This window comes from Bubalus kerabau, chromosome 14 (assembly GCF_029407905.1).
Source record: "Bubalus kerabau isolate K-KA32 ecotype Philippines breed swamp buffalo chromosome 14, PCC_UOA_SB_1v2, whole genome shotgun sequence".
NCBI classification, from domain to species: Eukaryota; Metazoa; Chordata; class Mammalia; order Artiodactyla; family Bovidae; genus Bubalus; species Bubalus kerabau.
This window is the reverse complement of record NC_073637.1, coordinates 57,266,319-57,285,100: the sequence shown is the minus strand read 5'-3', so window position 1 is coordinate 57,285,100 and position 18,782 is coordinate 57,266,319. Positions and strand designations below refer to the sequence as shown.

The 18,782-nt window shown below is 37.7% G+C and overlaps 1 protein-coding gene across 1 annotated transcript in view; it reads left to right on the top strand.

Annotated features, from left to right (window-relative positions):
- The window catches only part of PKHD1L1 (PKHD1 like 1), a 178,619-nt gene that overhangs the window by 31,392 nt on the left and 128,445 nt on the right, over positions 1-18,782 (top strand). Inside the window, exons 10-19 of the mRNA XM_055546412.1 lie at positions 171-241; positions 1,582-1,692; positions 3,623-3,712; positions 7,059-7,327; positions 8,931-9,022; positions 12,822-12,981; positions 13,259-13,394; positions 14,150-14,293; positions 17,397-17,554; positions 18,607-18,720. Coding sequence (XP_055402387.1) covers positions 171-241; positions 1,582-1,692; positions 3,623-3,712; positions 7,059-7,327; positions 8,931-9,022; positions 12,822-12,981; positions 13,259-13,394; positions 14,150-14,293; positions 17,397-17,554; positions 18,607-18,720 — 1,345 coding nt within the window. The remainder of the gene's footprint in view (positions 1-170; positions 242-1,581; positions 1,693-3,622; positions 3,713-7,058; positions 7,328-8,930; positions 9,023-12,821; positions 12,982-13,258; positions 13,395-14,149; positions 14,294-17,396; positions 17,555-18,606; positions 18,721-18,782) is intronic.

Genomic DNA, 18,782 nt, shown 5'->3' with positions numbered 1-18,782 from the left:
TATATTTGTGGATTTAATAAACCAGGCTATAGAACATCTTCATTTTCCTCAAAAGTTCTTTCTTGGTCCTTTGTAAATTTTGATATGATTTCTATCACTGAAGTAAAAGAAAATTTCCTAAAATAAAGGTCATTTTTAAAGCAAGAATTTTTACTTTTTTTTTTAAACAGGAGTTTACCAGAAAAAATGGCATATTTCGTTTCTTCTCTCAATAAAATTTCAATGTTTCAAACATATGCAGGTATGTGACCTTTCTGTGTGAGGGGAAGGCAGGGGAAGAGAAGTGCATATACTTTATTTCATCAAATAAAATACAACAATGATTGTAAAATGTACTGTATTATTTTATGTAGTTCTAAGAAAGAATAAACACCCAAGATAAGGAGTGTACTAGGAAGCCCTGACATTAAGCCAGGATCTACAAAAAGCCAGGATCTGTAGCCAAAAACTACATTTCTGGTGTCAGGTTGATTGAGAAATAAACTTATCTCACTAAAAGAGACAGCAGGGAAACATGCATCTCAACTTGGGATGTTGATCAAGGAAGGAAAAAAAATCTCTGCTGTCAATTTAAACCCACAAACCAGCACTCTCAGAGATTTATGCTTTCAGTGTGGTCCAAAAAATTCCTCAAGGAGATCATAATTTATCTCAATTTAAAGAGATCTCAGTGCCAGGCCTGAGACTTGAAAGATGTTCAAAAATGAAAAAAATGTGTGTCTTGGAATCAACCAAATATGATCTATCCTGTTTTTTTCTGGAAACTTACTGTGAAACTTACGTGAAAATGTTAGTTGTGTCCGACTTTTGCGATCCCACGGACTGTAGCCTGCCAGGCTCCTGTGTCTATGGGTTTCTCCAGGCAAGGATACCAGAGTGGGTTGCTATTCCCTTCTCCAAAGGGTCTTTCCGACCCAAGGATGGAACCCAGGTCTCCTGCATTGCAGGCATATTCTTTACCGTCTAGGCTACAGAAGTCTGTTTTATTGAATGTGAAACTCCTATGGAAAAATACATAGAACTTTGATAGAATGAACTAATAAGAGTAAGTTTTAAAAAGAATGTACCATGTATCATTACTGGTCTATTTTACCAGTATACCTAAGACTCTTATATACAAAGCTGCAAGCATTCCAGTCATAGTTAATGTATTAGTATGTGAGAAAAATATAAGATGTTGGTCCATAAATATAAGAAAGATTTCATTTTTAAAGAGCATAGAGAAGAGGCTGTTCTCTTGCTTTCTTGTTTTCTTTTGGAAGCAAACATCTATGCTTAGCCCAGGCTTTCCTTGTTCTCTGGATCCTTCCATTACCAGTGTCTGTTTGATACCAGTTACCACTTACCCTTGGTCCCCAGGAGATGCAGGTCTGTGTGAAACCATGTTTATTGTCCTCTTTGCAAGACTGCATCAGAGACAAAAAAAACGAAAGACCTGCTTCATTCCTTTGGTAATCCAGTACCTTCGCTGTGTTATTTGCTATGTCTAGGTAATTTGGAAAATTTGTAAAAGACAAACGTTTACGTTTATGTGGAATGTTCATGACATTTTATTTCTTGTCCTTCCCCTCCCCATCCCAGAGATTACTAGGATTTCACCTTCACAAGGAAGCACTCAAGGCGGCACCTTGCTAACAATCAGTGGACGGTTCTTTGATCAGACAGATTTCCCAGTCCGAGTTTTAGTTGGAGGTATTTTTCATGATTTTTTAATAAAAGAATGAATACTTCCTTTAATTATTTCTGTGAAAAATAGTAGTTGTGCTCAATTAATGTCTTAATTTAAGAACTGGTATTTCCAGATGGGCATTTGGTTCTGGAGCTTGATGCTTTTCTCACTGCAATTTTCCAGTGAGGACTGCTCCTTGCAGCCTTATGTGACCAGGATTTGGGCTCTGAGGTCAGCACCGAAGGGCATTGCACAGCAGCATCATGGCTGCCATCAACAAATTGCTCGCCACGCTAAAGACACACATAACCTCTATTTAATAGACTTTCAAATTACCTCTCTGAACTGTTACTATTTCTTAATGGGTTAGATAATTACAGGGAAATTTAAAATGGCATTTCGGGAGACTCCTCATCCCTTTGTCATATACTCTGTCTTGTCTGGACATCAGTAATTACAGATTGTTTTGGCCTTAGAAAGAGCATTAATTGATTCACAAAATGTACATTGGGCTTGATTCCCTGGATGTGCGTCACTTTCATATGTCTGGTTCAGATCTGCTCAAAGGTAGGGAGCTAGGCAGCTCAAATGGGAAGTTGGGAATGAATGTATAATGGGGATCTTCTCACTGAGTTAAAATGACCTTACCTACCTTGATGGACAAAGAACAGGACATCTGTCCAAGTACCTGGCATGTAATTTTTCTGATCAAGCCTTCTGCTCAGATGATTTCTGCTTTTAAGGAATCTGCTGATGAGCTAGCCAAAATGTGATTTCAAGAAAAGAAATTCACAGAAAGCAATCTTGTGTAGCATTCATAGGACATCTTTCCTATCCCATGAATTCTTCCTGGCCACCTGCATAGGCCAAAAAATTTTAACATTTCATATAATATATTATTCTGTTTTACTATCTTTTAAAATATTAAAAACAGGAACATAATTTTGAATTTGTATGTTTTACATCTGACATTATGATACAGCTGATATACAAAGATTACATGTTAAGTTTTTTTTTATAGTATTTGCCATTAAAGTGCAGGCAGATTTGAGATTCTGAATCCTCAATAATTTCTTGAAAATCATTGGTTTTTGTATCTTTCCTTTGCTCCAACAAAAATGAGTTAAGTTGGTTTAAAATATTGTTAAAATGTACTGTTTTATAGTTCAGTGATCTTGCATCCACAAAGCATTCAAATAGTGAAAGGTTGTATTGAAGTATACATTTTCCAGGCCACCAAACAAAACTTGGTAAAGATGCTTTCCTCCATTTCCCTTACTTCTGTATTCATGGATTATTTCCATGTCAATAAATAGTTAATGAGGGTTGACCTTTCATGAAGTACTGTGAGGAGCACTTGGGAGTCTAAAATGTAAACTCTTACTCAAGTCTATTTGTGCTTATGTATTACGATAATCGTTCTTATTTAAAACCGTGTCTGTTTTGGTTTCCATCTGTCTGTGACATAAATTATTATAAATTTATTTTAAAATTATTATCCTTTTTGTTTTTATTTTAAAAACTTGAACAAAACCACTATTATCCTAAGAAGACTGGAATCATCTACTTTTGTAAATTTTAAACATGACTGATTTATTCCCAAACTTTTCTCCAGGGAACAAAACATATAAGGCTTCACTTTGGACCCACATAAAATAGTTTACCATGACATCATTTTATCAAACTTTTAACTTTGTTTCTCAGAAATTATGAAATATTCTAACTCAGATTTGTGAGATTTTGCCAGCAAAGTGTTGCCTTGTGGAAGTACAACTAAAGTACAATTAATGAGGGATAAGCTTTGATGGAGAACATGTAAAGGAAATGAAGACCCTTCAGCTTTGCGTCTTGCTTGTGCATCTTGGTTCTAATTGAAAAAGCACTCCAAGTTAGGCTGGTGTGCTTTGCATTCTGAAGCTCTGTAGTAATGGCTCTGCCCTTGCTTCTCTGTAGGTCAAGCCTGTCATATTTTGAATGTCACAGAAAATAGCATATGTTGCAAGACACCCCCTAAACCTGATATTCTCAGAACTATATATCCAGGTAAGTCACCATTGGAGAGAAAGACCATTTCTATATTTGCGTAAGAGAAATATTACTGACAGATATCTATAGTGTCTTAGTCTGTCCAGGCTGCTATAACAAAACATCATAGACTGAGTAGCTTATAAACACCATTGATTTCTCAAGATTCTGGAGGCTAGGAATCCAAGATCATGGCACTGGCAGATTAGGTATCTGATGAGAACCTGTTCCTCACAGATGAGGCATTCGAAGGGTTATGGTGCTCTGTGGGATCTCTCATAAGGACACTAATCCCATTCATGAGGGCTCTACTCCCATGGCCTGAACACTCCCCACAGGCCACACCTCCTAATACCATCACATTGGGCATTAGGTTTCACTAGGTTTCAACATTTTAGTTTTGAGGGGACCCAAACATTCAGCCCATAACATAGTAACAAAAAATACTATTTGAGCTTTTTACAATTTGTAGTGAGAATGATAATAAATTTCTTCCTAGTTTTTCTTTTCTTTTTATTTCTGGATTAGGAAATATTTCTATTAAATTAGTTGAATCAAGGCTATACCAGTGGAGGTAAACCTGGCCTAAATTTCTCAGACACCCTGTGAAAGCTCTATTGATAGAGTATGAAGGTACTTTTATTTCAAATCAAATGATTGTTACTAAATGTTGGTACAGGCTAATGGAAACATTTTAAATGCTTTTTTCCTAGTGAAAAAATAAATCAGTTCAGTTCAGTCACTCAGTCGTGTCCGACTCTCTGCAACCCCATGGACTGCAGCATGCCAGGCTTCGCTGTCCATCACCAGCTCCTGGAGCTTGCTCAAACTCATGTCCTTTAAGTCAGTGATGTCATCCAACCATCTCATCCTCTGTTGTCCCCTTCTCCTCCCACCTTCAATCTTTCCCAGCATCAGGGTCTTTTCCAATGAGTCAGCTGTTCACATCAGGGGGAAAAAGTATTGGAGTTTCAGCTTCAGCATCAGTCCTTCCAATGAATATTCAGGACTGATTTCCTTTAGGATGGACTGGTTGGATCTCCTTGCAGTCCAAGGGACTCTCAAGAGTCTTCTCCAACACCACAGTTCAAAAGCATCAATTCTTTGGTGCTCAGCTTTCTTTATAGTCCAACTCTCACATCTACACATGACTACTGGAAAAACCATAGCTTTGACTAGACGGACCTTTGTTGGCAAAGTAATGTCTTTGCTTTTTAGTATGCTGTCTAGGTTGGTCATAGCTTTTCTTCCAAGGAGCAAGCGTCTTTTAATTTCATGGCTGCAGTCACCATCTGCAGTGATTTTGAAGCCCCCCAAAAATAAAGTCTCTCACTGTTTCCATTGTTTCCCCGTCTATTTACCATGAAGTGATGGGACCAGATGCCATGATCTTAGTTTTCTGAATGTTGAGTTTTAAGCCAACTTTTTCACTCTCCTCTTTCACTTTCATCACGAAGCTCTTTAGTTCTTCTTAAATGGCAGAGGTTAAATCCTTATCTAGTATGATTTAGGTGTGATCACAGGGAATGGGGAAAAATGGAACTCAAAAGTCTTTCCAGATTTTTCACCTGTGGCCATTGAAAGTGCAGCTGAGGGCTTTGAGGTCTGAAACTAGACCCCCGTGATGCTGTACATGTGTGCAGGTGGATTTTGTATCTCATCTTGTGCCCCCAGTGAAATCAGTTTATAATTGTGTCGTTGGTTGGTGTTTGAAGCCAAACAAATTCAGTTTATTAACCTTTTAAATAGGTTAATTCAAATCTTTGTTTTGAATGATATTTTTAAAAATGATTTAATTTTTTTATTTACAGTTGTGTTGGATCTTCATCGCTGTGCAGACTTTTCTCTAGTTGCAGCGAGCAGGTGGTGGTGGTTTAGTCACTCAGTCGTGTCCAATTCTTTGAGACCCCATGAGCTGTAGCCCACCAGGCTCCTCTGTCCATAAGATTTTCCAGGCAAGAATACTGGAGTGGGTTGCCATTTCCTTCCACATTGCAGCTCTCTAGTTGCAGTGCACAGGTTTCTCATTTCCGTGGCTTCTATTGCTGCAGAGCACAGGATCTAGGGCACGTAGACTTCAGTAGTCGTAGCCTGTGGTCTCAGTAGTCGTGACTCCCAGGCTCTAGAGCACAGGCTCAATAGTTATGGTGCACGGGCTGTTGCTCTGCAGCACGTGGGATCATCCTGGATCAGGGATCAAACCCATGTCTCCTGCGTTGGCAGGTGGATTCTTTACCACTGAGCCACAAAGAAAGCTCTTGAATGATATTTTTTAAATGACCAGTTTAAGAGGAGAATTTTGATATTCATAATTGATTACTTTAAAGAAAGTTGTGTATACCAGAGCATACTGTTGCTTAAAAAGTTTGAAGTGCTCAAGCACTTCAAAGAGAAGAGTTGCAGAGGAAGAGTTGCAGTCATTATTTTCCAGATTCTGACACTCCAGCCAAGCCTAAGCTGCTGGAGAAAGACCTGCACTTGATTGGTGTTGTATTTTAAGGAAGAAAGATAAAAACTGAGATGGCTCCATTATAATTATGAAAAAATAACACTGGCAAGTGTTGTTGTTGTTCAGTCTCTAAGTCATGTCCGACTCTTTGTGACCCCATGAACTGCAGCAGGCCAGACTTTCCTGTCCTTCACTATCTCCCTGAGTTTGCTCAAACTCATGTCCATTGAGTCAGTGATGCCATCCAACTATCTCATCCTCTGTCGCCCCCTTCTCCTCTTGCCTTCAATCTGGCAAGTGTAAGCTTAATGAGAATGTTTTCTCTCTGATTCTGTCCAAGAAGGAAATGAAATCCTAGAGCACAAAGTAATGTTAAAAAGAAGAAAAGTACTAACAGAAACCTAAGGCCAACAGTGTGTGTTCATTGAGCCATTAAATGAGTAACTTTTATTCGAGATAATAATCAGGGTGAATGTTTTGTAATGAAATAGTCTGAATCTTGAAGTTTTGAGTCTTGACTACATAAAGCAACATCAGTCTTATCAAAAGTAATAATTATATTATTACTATCTTATGTAAGGCATTCACTGAGTACCAGGTACTTTGCGTGTGTGTGTGTGTGTGTGTATAATATGTAATCCCTATAGCAGCCACACAAGTCATAATATTACACTCATTTTATATAATGTAGAATCAGAGGTTTAGATGTATGAAATAATAAATAAAATTGTAGACTGTCTTAATAGCACTCTATCCTCTGGGTACAGATACAGGTAGAGATATATGTAATTCTTTTGTTTATACATATAGTCTAAAAATATGAATAGAAATAGAAGATCTATAAGCACTACCTAAGTAAAAGTTATTGAGATACTGCATCAAAATTCTGATGAGAGCCTTCTTTATTACGTTCAGGAGGGAGAGGCCTAAAGCTTGAGGTGTGGAATAACAGCCGGCCAGCACGTCTTGAAGAGATACTCCAATACAGTGAAAAAACTCCAGGGTACTTGGGTGCCATTTGGGTGGATTCATGCTCCTATGTTTGGCCCGTGGAACAAGACACATTTGTTGCACGTTTCAGTGGATTTTTGGTGGCTCCAGAATCTGATGTTTATAGATTCTACATCAAAGGTGATGACCGTTATGCCATTTATTTCAGCCAGACTGGACTTCCAGAAGATAAGGTAGGGAAGCCACAGTGGTATTATAGAAACAATATGGTAACTTTTATATGTGTCCCATTTATTCGACACTAAAACCAATGAATATACTAAAGAATTTATGTGGTGGGTACTTGACTATTTTAACACATGTGATATGAGCCATAAAGTCATTATGGAAAACCTGTTGTCTAAAAGAAAATGTTTTTCCCATACCTAAATTTTCCCTCACTAAGAAAAAAATATACATTTCCTTTAAAATTAAAGATTATTTTTATTATGAAAGAATTATAATCACCCATAGGGAATTTGGAGAAGAGTACACATATTTCACTGTTCTACTAGATCTGTTTCACTATTACTTGATCATGAGATTAAAGGCTTTTATCTCCTTTTGTCTATATTTTATTTTTTACATAAACAGGATCCTGCGACCAAATTTATAATCACTTTTATCATGTATTAGTCTTTTCACATATTATTAAATAGCTTTTATGATGTAGTGTTTGATGACTAAATAGTATGTTATTGCGTGAGTTACTAAACTTAACTTTCCACATACTGATACGTTTTTAACTTCTGATATTTTATGATCACAAATAATACTCTGTTGAACATTTGTGTTCATTACATTATTACATGTTTTATGTTATTTCTTTAGGAAGTGAAAGTGAAAGTCGCTCAGTCATGTCCGACTCTTTGTGACCTCATGGTTTGAGGCCCCAAGGTTTGCGATCCCATGGACTGTCCATGGAATTCTCCAGGCTAGAATACTGGAGTGTGTAGCCTTTCCCTTCTCCAGGGGATCTTCCCAACCCAGAGATCGAACCCAGGTCTCCCACATTGCAGACAGCTTCTTTACCAGCTGAGCTACAAGGGAAGCCCAAGAATACTGGAGTGGGTAGCCTATCCCTTCTCCAGCGGATCTTCCTGACCCAGGAATTGAACTGGGGCCTCCTGCATTGCAGGCAGATTCTTTACCAACTGAGCTATGAGGGAAGGACCATTTCACAAATGTGAAACTGATAGATCAAATCAAAATGACTCACTACATATATGGCAAGGTTGTGTCCCAGACTTAAATGCCTGCCTGTAACACATGAATTCCAATTTTGCAGTAGTTTTTCAACATGTTTCTTTTAAGGACAGTGTAGTCATTTCTGTTGAGAAGCCTCAAGTCTTCTCTTTGTAGAGTGTAGACCCATTTAGTGATCTTTGGCATCTTTCATATCTCTTTTTAATGATCTAATTTGGATTAAGTCCCTCAAAGTTTTCTGCAGAAAAAAAGAATATTTTACTTAACAATAAGCAACCTTCCTCCCAGTATGGGTCTTTAAATTTTCCATTTGCAGTTCTAATTGTGGAAAAGCTATGATCTGTGTGTGTTCATGAAATAGTATGGTTGATATTCATTAAGGTTAGCAGGAGTGAAGTGAGCTTTGATAATTTTTTAAGATCCTTTTCATCATGAATAATAGAAGAAAAACATGAAGTATTTTCATTTTTTTCTGTTCATAAAAGGTCTAAGACTGAGAGAAATAATAAATGATAAATAAACGCTGAAAGTCTTATTAATAAGTTCTCTCTCTTTCCTCCCCTCTCTCTTTCTCTGTCTTTTTGGGATAAGGTGAGGATTGCCTATCATTCTTCCAATGCCAACAATTATTTTTCCAACCCAACACAGAGATCAGATGATATTCATCTTCAAGAAGGAAAAGAGTAAGATTTGTTTTCTTTTAACTATTGTGTGATATTTAAAAGCCATAAGTTTATATATAAAAATATTTTAAATTTGTTTCATGGGTGGAAGTGATGCTAATTTATTGGTTCAATTATTTGTAATTGGCCATTCTCCATAATTTTGTTACATTTTGTTCCTATATTCTCAAGAATACTTCTCCATGTAACAGCTATTTTGCATATATCACGTTTTTTACCTCCCTGTTTTCTAGGAATCCTGAAGAGCTTTTTGAATGGGATTATTAGCTATTTATTAGTTAGCATTCAGCTAACTAGGGAAATTCGAAATCTAAATTATTCCTGTTACAGAAATTATAATTTTGTGGAATTTTCTTAATCCTGCTTCAGTTTCTTACTAGGACCTTTCAGTCAATCCAGCCATCAAGTTCTCTGCTCTTATTTTCTCTATTGCTGGAGAAAAACCACAAAATCACATTAACTGGTGCCACAGTTAATATGTATTTAATAGTCTCATGATTTATTTCAGTCCCTGGGCCTGCCAGTACTGGAAATTTAATACTAAAGATATTAAAACATACTCCCTGCCCTTAAGTGGTATATTTTTTAGTGCTGAAAGGTCCAATTTCAGAAAGAAAATGAGAATATTATTCAAATAGCTAATAATCCCATTCAAAAAGCTCTTCAGGATTCCTAGAAAACAGGGAGGTTAAAAAATGTGATATATGCAAAATAGCTGTTACATGGAGAACATCAAGAGGTTCATGTGAATTACCTTCCATTTACCATTTGTATTTGTTAGGCTTTGCTGCGTAAGAAACCATTCCCCCAGATTTGGTAGCTTGAAGCAACCCAATTTTGTGATTATCTAGGTAGCTCTTTTGATCCTGGCTGTGTTAGCTGGTGATTAATGGTCCAGGATCGCCTTGTTTGCATATCTGAGTCTCGGCTGGCCTGGCAGGAACTGAAGTATCGAGGATATCTCCAGCCAGTAGGTCTTTCATGACAGGCTGTTGCAGTGTCCCGGCAGTCAAGAGGGCAATTCCTAATGCACAGGGGCTTTTTAAACTCTGCTTATGTCACATTTGCTAATATCTCAATGACTAAAGCAAAAGGCCAGACTTAGATTCAGTGGGTGAAGAAACAGACTTCACTCCTTTTATTTTTTAATTTATTTTTGGCTGCACTGGGTCCTTATCGCTGCACTCAGGCTTTCTCTGGTTGCTGCAGAGAGGGGCTCTGTTCGTCACGGTGCACGGGCTTCTCATTGCGGTGGCTTCTCTTGTTGCAGAGCACGGGCTGTAGCCACACAGGCTTCAGTGGTTGAAGCTCTCAGGCTCTATTGAGTGTGGCATTGGTAGTTGTGGCACGTGGGCTTAGTTGCTCTGAGGTATGTGGGATGTTCCGGAACAGGGATCAAACCTGTGTCCTCTGCTTTGGCAGGTGGATTCTAAACCACTGGACCACCGGGGACGTCCTGGGCTTCGCTTCCTGGTGGGAGGAGTTTTGTTTTTCATTCTACCACATCACCCTTCCAGATATTGATTAGGTTATGCTCATAGGCAGCATCATGGAGTTGGTCAGAGAGGGTTGGGATCAATGGTACCTGAGAGAAGCTACACTTAATGTTCTCACCGAAGCCTTAGGAATAACAAGCATTCCATTCTTTTTCTCTTCCCCCTTCTACTATCACTGCTTTATATACTTAAGCCTTTTCTTTTTTAACCAAGATTGCCAGGCCAATTCAGAGTAAATGGAGTACCTTGTTAATTTCTATTGCTATTCAGTGTCAATACACCTTCAGGCTTTGCTTTGACCTTGGAAAATGAGTTCAATTTACCGGCCTGATAAGAGCACAGAGCTTGCATGAAGGTGGCTTATAATACATCTGCCGCCTGGTTTATCTGTGCTTCTGCAAACTAGCTTGGAATTTACACATTGGCAGGAATAATGATGCCTGTGAGTTCTGAAATTGAGGCCACAAGGCTGGTTTGTTGCACAGTGGTCCCTGGGACCTTTTAGTAGATAACTTGTCTTGCCAGTTCGTTTTATTCAAATAATACAGCCTATCTCTACATGCATATCTCTTGGGTCACCCCCCTTTCTATTTGAATCCTACCTCAGTTACTAACTTTTAAATAGTTTTTCAGTCTTTAAAATTCTTAGTTTCTGTAATTCATATAAACAAACAGAATAATATATGTAGTTATAGGATTTTGTGACACTTAAATAGAGTAATGTCTGTGAAGTGCTAGCATGTAGAAAGTGCCTTAAAATATATTTAAGCTGCCAATAAGGATACAGAATTTAGTGGTTCTTCTCCACGTCCAGGTTTCCCTTATGGCTCAGCTGGTAAAGAATCCACCCACAATACAGGAGACCTGAGTTCGACCCCTGGGTTGGGAAGATCCCCTGGAGAAGGAAAAGGCTACCCACTCCAGTATTCTGGCCTGGAGAGTTCCATGGACTGTATAATCCATGGGGTCTCAAAGAGTAGGACACGACTAAGTGACTTTCACTTCACTTCACTTCTCCAAGTCCTGCTCCGTAGTTAGTATTGCCCACCTTGATTTGGCAGAGATGGCAAACAGGTTTCTCAGGGCAGCTGAAGGCCTGACATAATCCTCCAGTATCAGTCCTGTGGAGGAAATGACCCAGAGCCCCATCTCCTTGCCAGATGGGAGATAAAAAATGCACTTCATTCACAGTCTTTCATGAACCATGGACACTTCATCTCCATATACAAGGGTATCTGCTGAATGATGTGAGGCCATTTAAAGGAACTCCTAGCTGGCCTCACTTAGTAGGAAAGACCCCCTGGAGGAAAAAATGGCAACCCACTCCAGTATTCTTGCCTGGGAAATCTCATGGACAGAGGAGCCTGGTGGGCTATAGTCCACGGGGTCCCAAAGAGCAGGACACAGCTGAGCGCACACACAGTAGTAGCTTTGCACTCACCTGTAATGACTGGTGGGTGAACAGCTAATTCTGAATAGGCAGTTGGATGATGGAATCAAGAACTCCAGATTTAAGGTATGAATCTCATCCAGCTTGTTGGAGGGCCGTCATCAGCCTAATCAGTAAAAGTTTCCTGAGGCAGTGTTTTGTTTCCCAAGTTACAAGTGGAGACAATATTTAAGGAACTTAGGGGAAGAATTTCATCCCTGACACATACAACCACTAGATACAAAATATATGATATGTCTGAGTCTACCTGACATTTTCTTATACACATTACAGTACTTTAACCTCTTTGTGTCCTCTGTGTTTTATGTCAGGAAGTTTTTTATAACCTACAATGTAATTGTTTTCAGCTCCTTGAGGATAGAAGGTAGTATCTCTTCTCAATAAATATTTATTGACAAAACTGAGTGAATTCGTCATTTTCTTTATCTCTAATGCAGCTGTCTTACACAACTCATTTTCTTTTAGCAAACTGCTGTGAAATAATTTGATAGTTAAAATCAGGGATGTGTGTATGTGTGTGTGCTAGTCACTTCAGTTGTGTCCGACTCTTTGAGACCCTCTGGACTATAGCCCACCAGGCTCCTCTGTCCTTGGGATTCTCCAGACAAGAATGCTGGAGTGGGTTGTCATGCCCTCCTCCAGGGGATCGTCCCGATCCAGGGATCAAACCCTTGTCTCTTACATCTCCTGAATTGGCAAGTAGGTTCTTTACCACTAGCACTACCTGGGGACAATATAAATCATTTATTGGGCATGTATTTTATATCATGTAGAAATCTATTCATTGAAAGCAAAATTCATGATTAAGTGCTCTGGAGAAAAAGTTCCAATCTTTAGTTATTCTATTTTCCAGATATTACATTGAAATCTTGCTGCAGGAGTACAGACTAAGCGCTTTTGTGGATGTTGGACTGTACCAGTATAAAAGTGTCTATACTGAACAACAAACAGAAGATGCAGTGAATGAAGAACAAGTCATCAAATCCCAGTCAGCAGTTGTCCAGGAAGTACAGGTTGGCCGTGGTTATAGATTCACCTTAGAAAAAGCAAATGTTCAAAGATAGAACTCTATTTGGTTATTAACTGTACGAGGTAAGATACTGTTTGAAGGGGAAACACTCGTGGAAAATTATTAAGTTGTGCCTTGGAATATCTGTAATTATAAAGAGCCTGTTATTTGATGACTTACACTTTAAAATAGTTTATTGTTTACAGTAGCTGGTTTATGATGCTTTTAAAAATGTATTTTTCCATGTAGTAAATAGATGCTTTTTTTAAATTGGGGAATAGGTTATAACATTGGAAAACTGGGAAACAACTCATGCAACAAATGAAGTGCAGAAGGTTGTGGTAACCAGCCCATGTGTGGAAGCTAATTTATGTTCACGTTACCAGTATAGATTGATCTACAACATGGAAAAAACTGGTAAGTCGTTAAAAATAAGGAAGACTTTATTTCTCTTTATGTATAGACAAAATTTTAAAAAGGTATTTGCTCTAGTCAAATTCTATTATCTGGAAAATACAGTTTTAATAGTATGCTTGGTAAAGAAGCAAAAAAAAATATTATGAAGAAAACTCCTCAGACTGGGATAGAAAATGGCATCAATAAAAACAACTTTCAGGTATATATCGTCATTTTCTTCTATAATGATCATGATAAATGCATATTTAAACACACAAAAACATACCTGCAACTCACAGGTATAAGTTAATAGGAATTAAATTTATCATTACAGACACGTAATCATTTCTTTCAATTTTTCAAATTAAGCAATAAACCTATAAGATACTAGTTTATCTGTTAATAAAGATATTGTATTTCTTATTTTATAATAAATCCAGAAAAATAATTTTTGCTACTTCTATCATTTCAATAAGTAAATACTGATGAATACTTACTATTTGCCACATGGGATGCTTATTACCATGGGAATATTGAAACAATATGAGCCCTGTCCTCAATAGATCACAATCCAATTAAGTAGTCAATAATATTGAATTTGAATCTTTCAGAACATAATTTCATTAATAACTTATGGTACAGGCTGTAGGTACTTTAAAAAATTCAAATATAAGGCATCACTGCTGGTTGTGGTAGAACAGAGATTGCAACCCATTTTTTTCTGATTAATGTTCCTAATCATTTGACTTTTAAATTTTATTTTATTTCGTACAAAGTCTGGCTCCCTGCTGATGCTTCTGAGTTCATACTGCAGTCAGCCTTAAATGACCTCTGGTCTATAAAACCGGACACAGTGCAAGTAATAAGAACACAAGACCCCCGAAGCCATGTTTACCTGATAACCTTTATATCAACTAGAGGTAAGCATGTATTTCATTTTGAAGTTCTATAACGTTTTTTCTAGGAAACAAATTTGTATCCTGTGCACCTCCACTGAAAAAGGTAAAAGCACCATAAAATGAGAGGAGAAAGGAAGTGGATTCATAGTGTTGATCAACTTAGGAGAAACAAATTAAATGGTTAATTTTTTATATTGTAATTTAAATTTTAGTTGTATTTCAAAGAGGGTACAGCTCCAAATGCATGAGAAATACACTACACTATAAACTACAAATACACTATTAGTAATAGTCGACTTTATATTTAGCAAAAATTAGTGAAGATATTTAATTCTGGAAGTGAAATTTAAGTAAATCAGTATTTCTCAGGAGACACTTAGTCTGGCCAGATCTTGCCCACTGAAAGGATTCTCTGGTCAAACCAACAAAGGAAACACTGCATAGCACACCTTCTCCTTGAAGATTTATGGAACCCATTAGAATATTAAAATCCCCAAGGAATCCTTCAGTGAGCAATAAAAACAACAAAGCAATAAAAACAACAAAAAAAAGCAGTGCACCTGTATTTAATATAGCATTTTCCAAAATTATTTGATCTCTTTACCCTTTTCAAGTAATAGCTATTAGCTTCCAATTACATTTTCAAGTCTTAAAGCCAAATTTAGCAACCAGTTTGGTGTCTCAGACAGTAAAAAGCCTGCCTGCAATGGAGGAGACCCAGGTTTGATCCCTGGGTCAGGAAGATCCCCTAGAGAAGGAAATGGCAACCCAGTCCAGTATTCTTGCCTGGAAAATTCCATGGATAGAGGAGCCTAGAGGGCTACAGTCCATGGGGTTGCAAAGAGTTGGACACGACTGAGCAACTAGCACTTTCTTTCTTTCTTTGGGTATTTGGGATTTCTGGCCCATGAAATAGATCCCTGAACAAAGTGCCTTTTTTGGAGCAATCACTATTTTCTAATTCATATAAGTAAAATGTTACATCAGTGTTTATGTCTCATTGTATGAAATTGTTAATTTCATTGCTGAGTAGAGAATTTTGTTTAACATGAAGTTCTAAAAATTTCCCATATGTTATCTTGTCAAAATGCTATATAAATGTTTTTAGATCAAAGAGAAATTTTAAATTTTTAGATCAAAGAGAAATTTTAAAAGTTCAGCAGAAACCTTAACCAACATGGTACCTAAATCATAACTGGGCAGATTCTAGGACTTTACTCAACAGAGAAAGGCAATAGGACTCCATTGTTAAAGCATCTTCCCAGTGAAGAAAAACATCTGAGGACAAAGCCTGATTTCTCTCAAAGTGAGATGGTGTAAACAAGCCTCACAGGCATGAGACTTTCCTGTGATTCACCTTTGAACTCTATTCATATCTGAGGAAAAGAGCAGTTCCCAGCCTAGCCCTTTACACTATGATGGTGGTACTGGAGCAAAAATTAAAGGATTTTTGGAATATTCTATTGCCCATTGATTTTTACCTCTTGATTCCAAACCCCAACTTCTGTTTATCTTACAAAACATCCTTTTAAGCTACAAAAACAAAACCTTAGTATATATAGCCCTTTATCTGCTATTTTGCTATTTCTACTATGGCTAAATGGACTGGAAAAGGTCAGTTTTCATTCCAGTCCCAAAGAAAGGCAATGCCAAAGAATGCTCAAATTACCGCACAATTGCACTCATCTCACACGCTAGTAAAGTAATGCTTAAAATTCTCTAAGCCGGGCTTCAGCAATACGTGAACCATGAACTTCCAGATGTTCCAGCTGGTTTTAGAAAAGGCAGAGGAACCAGAGATCAAATTGCCAACATCCACTGAATCATCAAAAAACCAGTAGAGTTCCAGAAAAACATCTATTTCTGCTTTATTGGCTATGCCAAAGCCTTTGACTGTGTGGATCACAATAAACTGTGGAAAATTCTGAAAGAGATGGGCATACCAGACCACCTGACATGCCTCTTGAGAAATCTGTATGCAGGTCAGGAAGCAACAGTTAGAACTGGACATGGAACAACAGACTGGTTCCAAATAGGAAAAGGAGTACGTCAAGGCTGTATATTGTCACCCTGCTTATTTAAGATATATGCAGAGTACATCATGAGAAACACTGGGCTGGAGGAAGCACAAGCTGGAATCAAGATTGGCGGGAGAAATATCAATCACCTCAGATATGCAGATGACACCACCCTTATGGCAGAAAGTGAAGAAGAGCTGAAGAGCCTCTTGATGAAAGTGAAAGAGGAGAGTGAAAAAGTTGGCTTAACGCTCAACATTCAGAAAACGAAGATCATGGCATCCGGTCCCATCACTTCATGGCAGATAGTTGGGAAAACAGTGGAAACAGTGGCTGACTTTATTTTTCTGGGCTCCAAAATCACTGCAGATGGTGACTGCAGCCATGAAATTAAAAGACTCATACTCCTTGGAAGGAAAGTTATGACCAACCTAGATAGCATATTAAAAAGCAGAGACATTACTTTGCCAACAAAGGTCTGTCTAGTCAAGGCTATGATTTTTCCAGTGGTCATGTATGGATGTGAGAGTTGGACTATAAAGAAAGCTGAGCACCGAAGAATTGATGCTTTTGAACTGTGGTGTTGGAGAAGACTCTTTAGAGTCCCTTGGACTGCAAGGAGATCCAACCAGTCCATCCTAAAGGAGATCAGTCCTGGGTGTTCATTGGAAGGACTGATGTTGAAGCTAAAACTCCAGTACTTGGGCCACCTGATGTGATAGCTGACTCATTGGAAAAGACCCTGATGCTGGGAAAGATTCAGGGCAGGAGGAGAAGGGGTCGACAGAGGATGAGAAGATTGGATGACATCATCGACTCGATGGACATGAGTTTGGGTGGACACTGGGAGTTGGTGATGGACAGGGAGGCCTGGAGTGCTGCGGTTCATGGGGTCGCAAAGAGTCGGACACAACTTAGCGACTGAACTGAACTGACTATGGCTAAGTCTCAGATTCAAGGATCTGCATCTTCTCTGTTCATCCTTTGTTGTGTGTGATAATGCAATTCCAAATAAAACAAGTTTTGTTAAATCTAAATTTCTTTCATGGCTATATTGGTACTTAATTAATTGACTGCCTCAAATTATGTTTGGTACTTCATTACAGGAGACTTTGATCTGCTCAGTTATGAAGCATTTGAAGGGAACAATGTCACACTGGCTATTACAGAACAAACCAAAGGAAAACCCAGTTTGGACACCTTCACACTCAACTGGGATGGGATCACTTCTAGGCCTCTGACACCGCAGTCATCAGAAGCTGAAGTATGCTGTGTTCATTTTTCAAGCAGAAAGCTACTTAAACATCAGCCTTCTCCAAAAACATATTTTAAGGAGTGGTAATACATCTCCTACTTGGCATGGTGGGTTAGAGCCAACTCATAGCAAGCAGAGAAGTGGGAGATACCACAGTGACAGAGGGAATGAATGGGGAGCTCTTAGGTCTGTGCCAAGAGGGTCTGGGTATCTGTATATGGGGCATCTGCTCATAAGGAACATTTGCTTGTGAGTTACTGCATTTCCACAACTGCCTGTACAATGAGTGTGAGTTAATATTTGTTTGATGACTAAAGATCATATGCTATTTCAACTCTTTAATTCTAAATATGTATACTTTGCCAGAGAAATAACAGTGTGGAAATTACAGACCTCATGAATGTGTGCCAATTCCTGTATTATCTAGATTTTTTCTTAAATAATAAAGGATTGCAGGATCTGTATTTCTTCTTTTGAGAAACAGAATGCATTGGAGTATATATATATATTTTCCAGTTAATTTTTCATTTATTGGGAAAGCTATTTATTTGGAACTGTTTAATGAGGGGCTAATTCATTTAGTTTTACCTCATTGATGCTTTTTAAAAACTGCTAAACAAATATGCCTACAGTATGTAATAACTAAATAAGCTAAGACAAGCCAGTTGGATGTAACTATTGACATTCTAAAATAAAAATCTTTTTTATTTTAATTAAAAAAAATTTTTGTGGCTATGCCAAGCATCTCATGGGATCTTAGTTCCCTGACCAGAGATCAAACTCAGGCCCTTGACAGTAAAAGTGCTGAGTCCTAACTGCTGGACCATCAGGGAATTCCCTAAAATAAAAATCTTGAAACAGTCATTATACTGAGATTATCATATATAAACTTAAAAATTATTTAAGAAATTACCTCATAATTATGGCTAACATGGGAATTATCTTATGAAATTATTCCTTTAAAACTAATTAGAATTAGTAGTAAAATTACTAATGTTCTAACCCTTCATAAAGAAATTACTAAAGCTTTAGTTATTATTTATTAATTATTGTTAATTTAGTTTCAGGCAGCAGTGGAAGAAATGGTTAGCAGCAAGTGTCCACCACAAATTGCAAATTTTGAAGAAGGATTTATTGTGAAATACTTCAGAGATTATGAAACTGATTTTAACCTGGTATGGAATATTTAATCAACCTCAGAATGGACAAGATAAGAATTCATATAAATGTTTGGAAT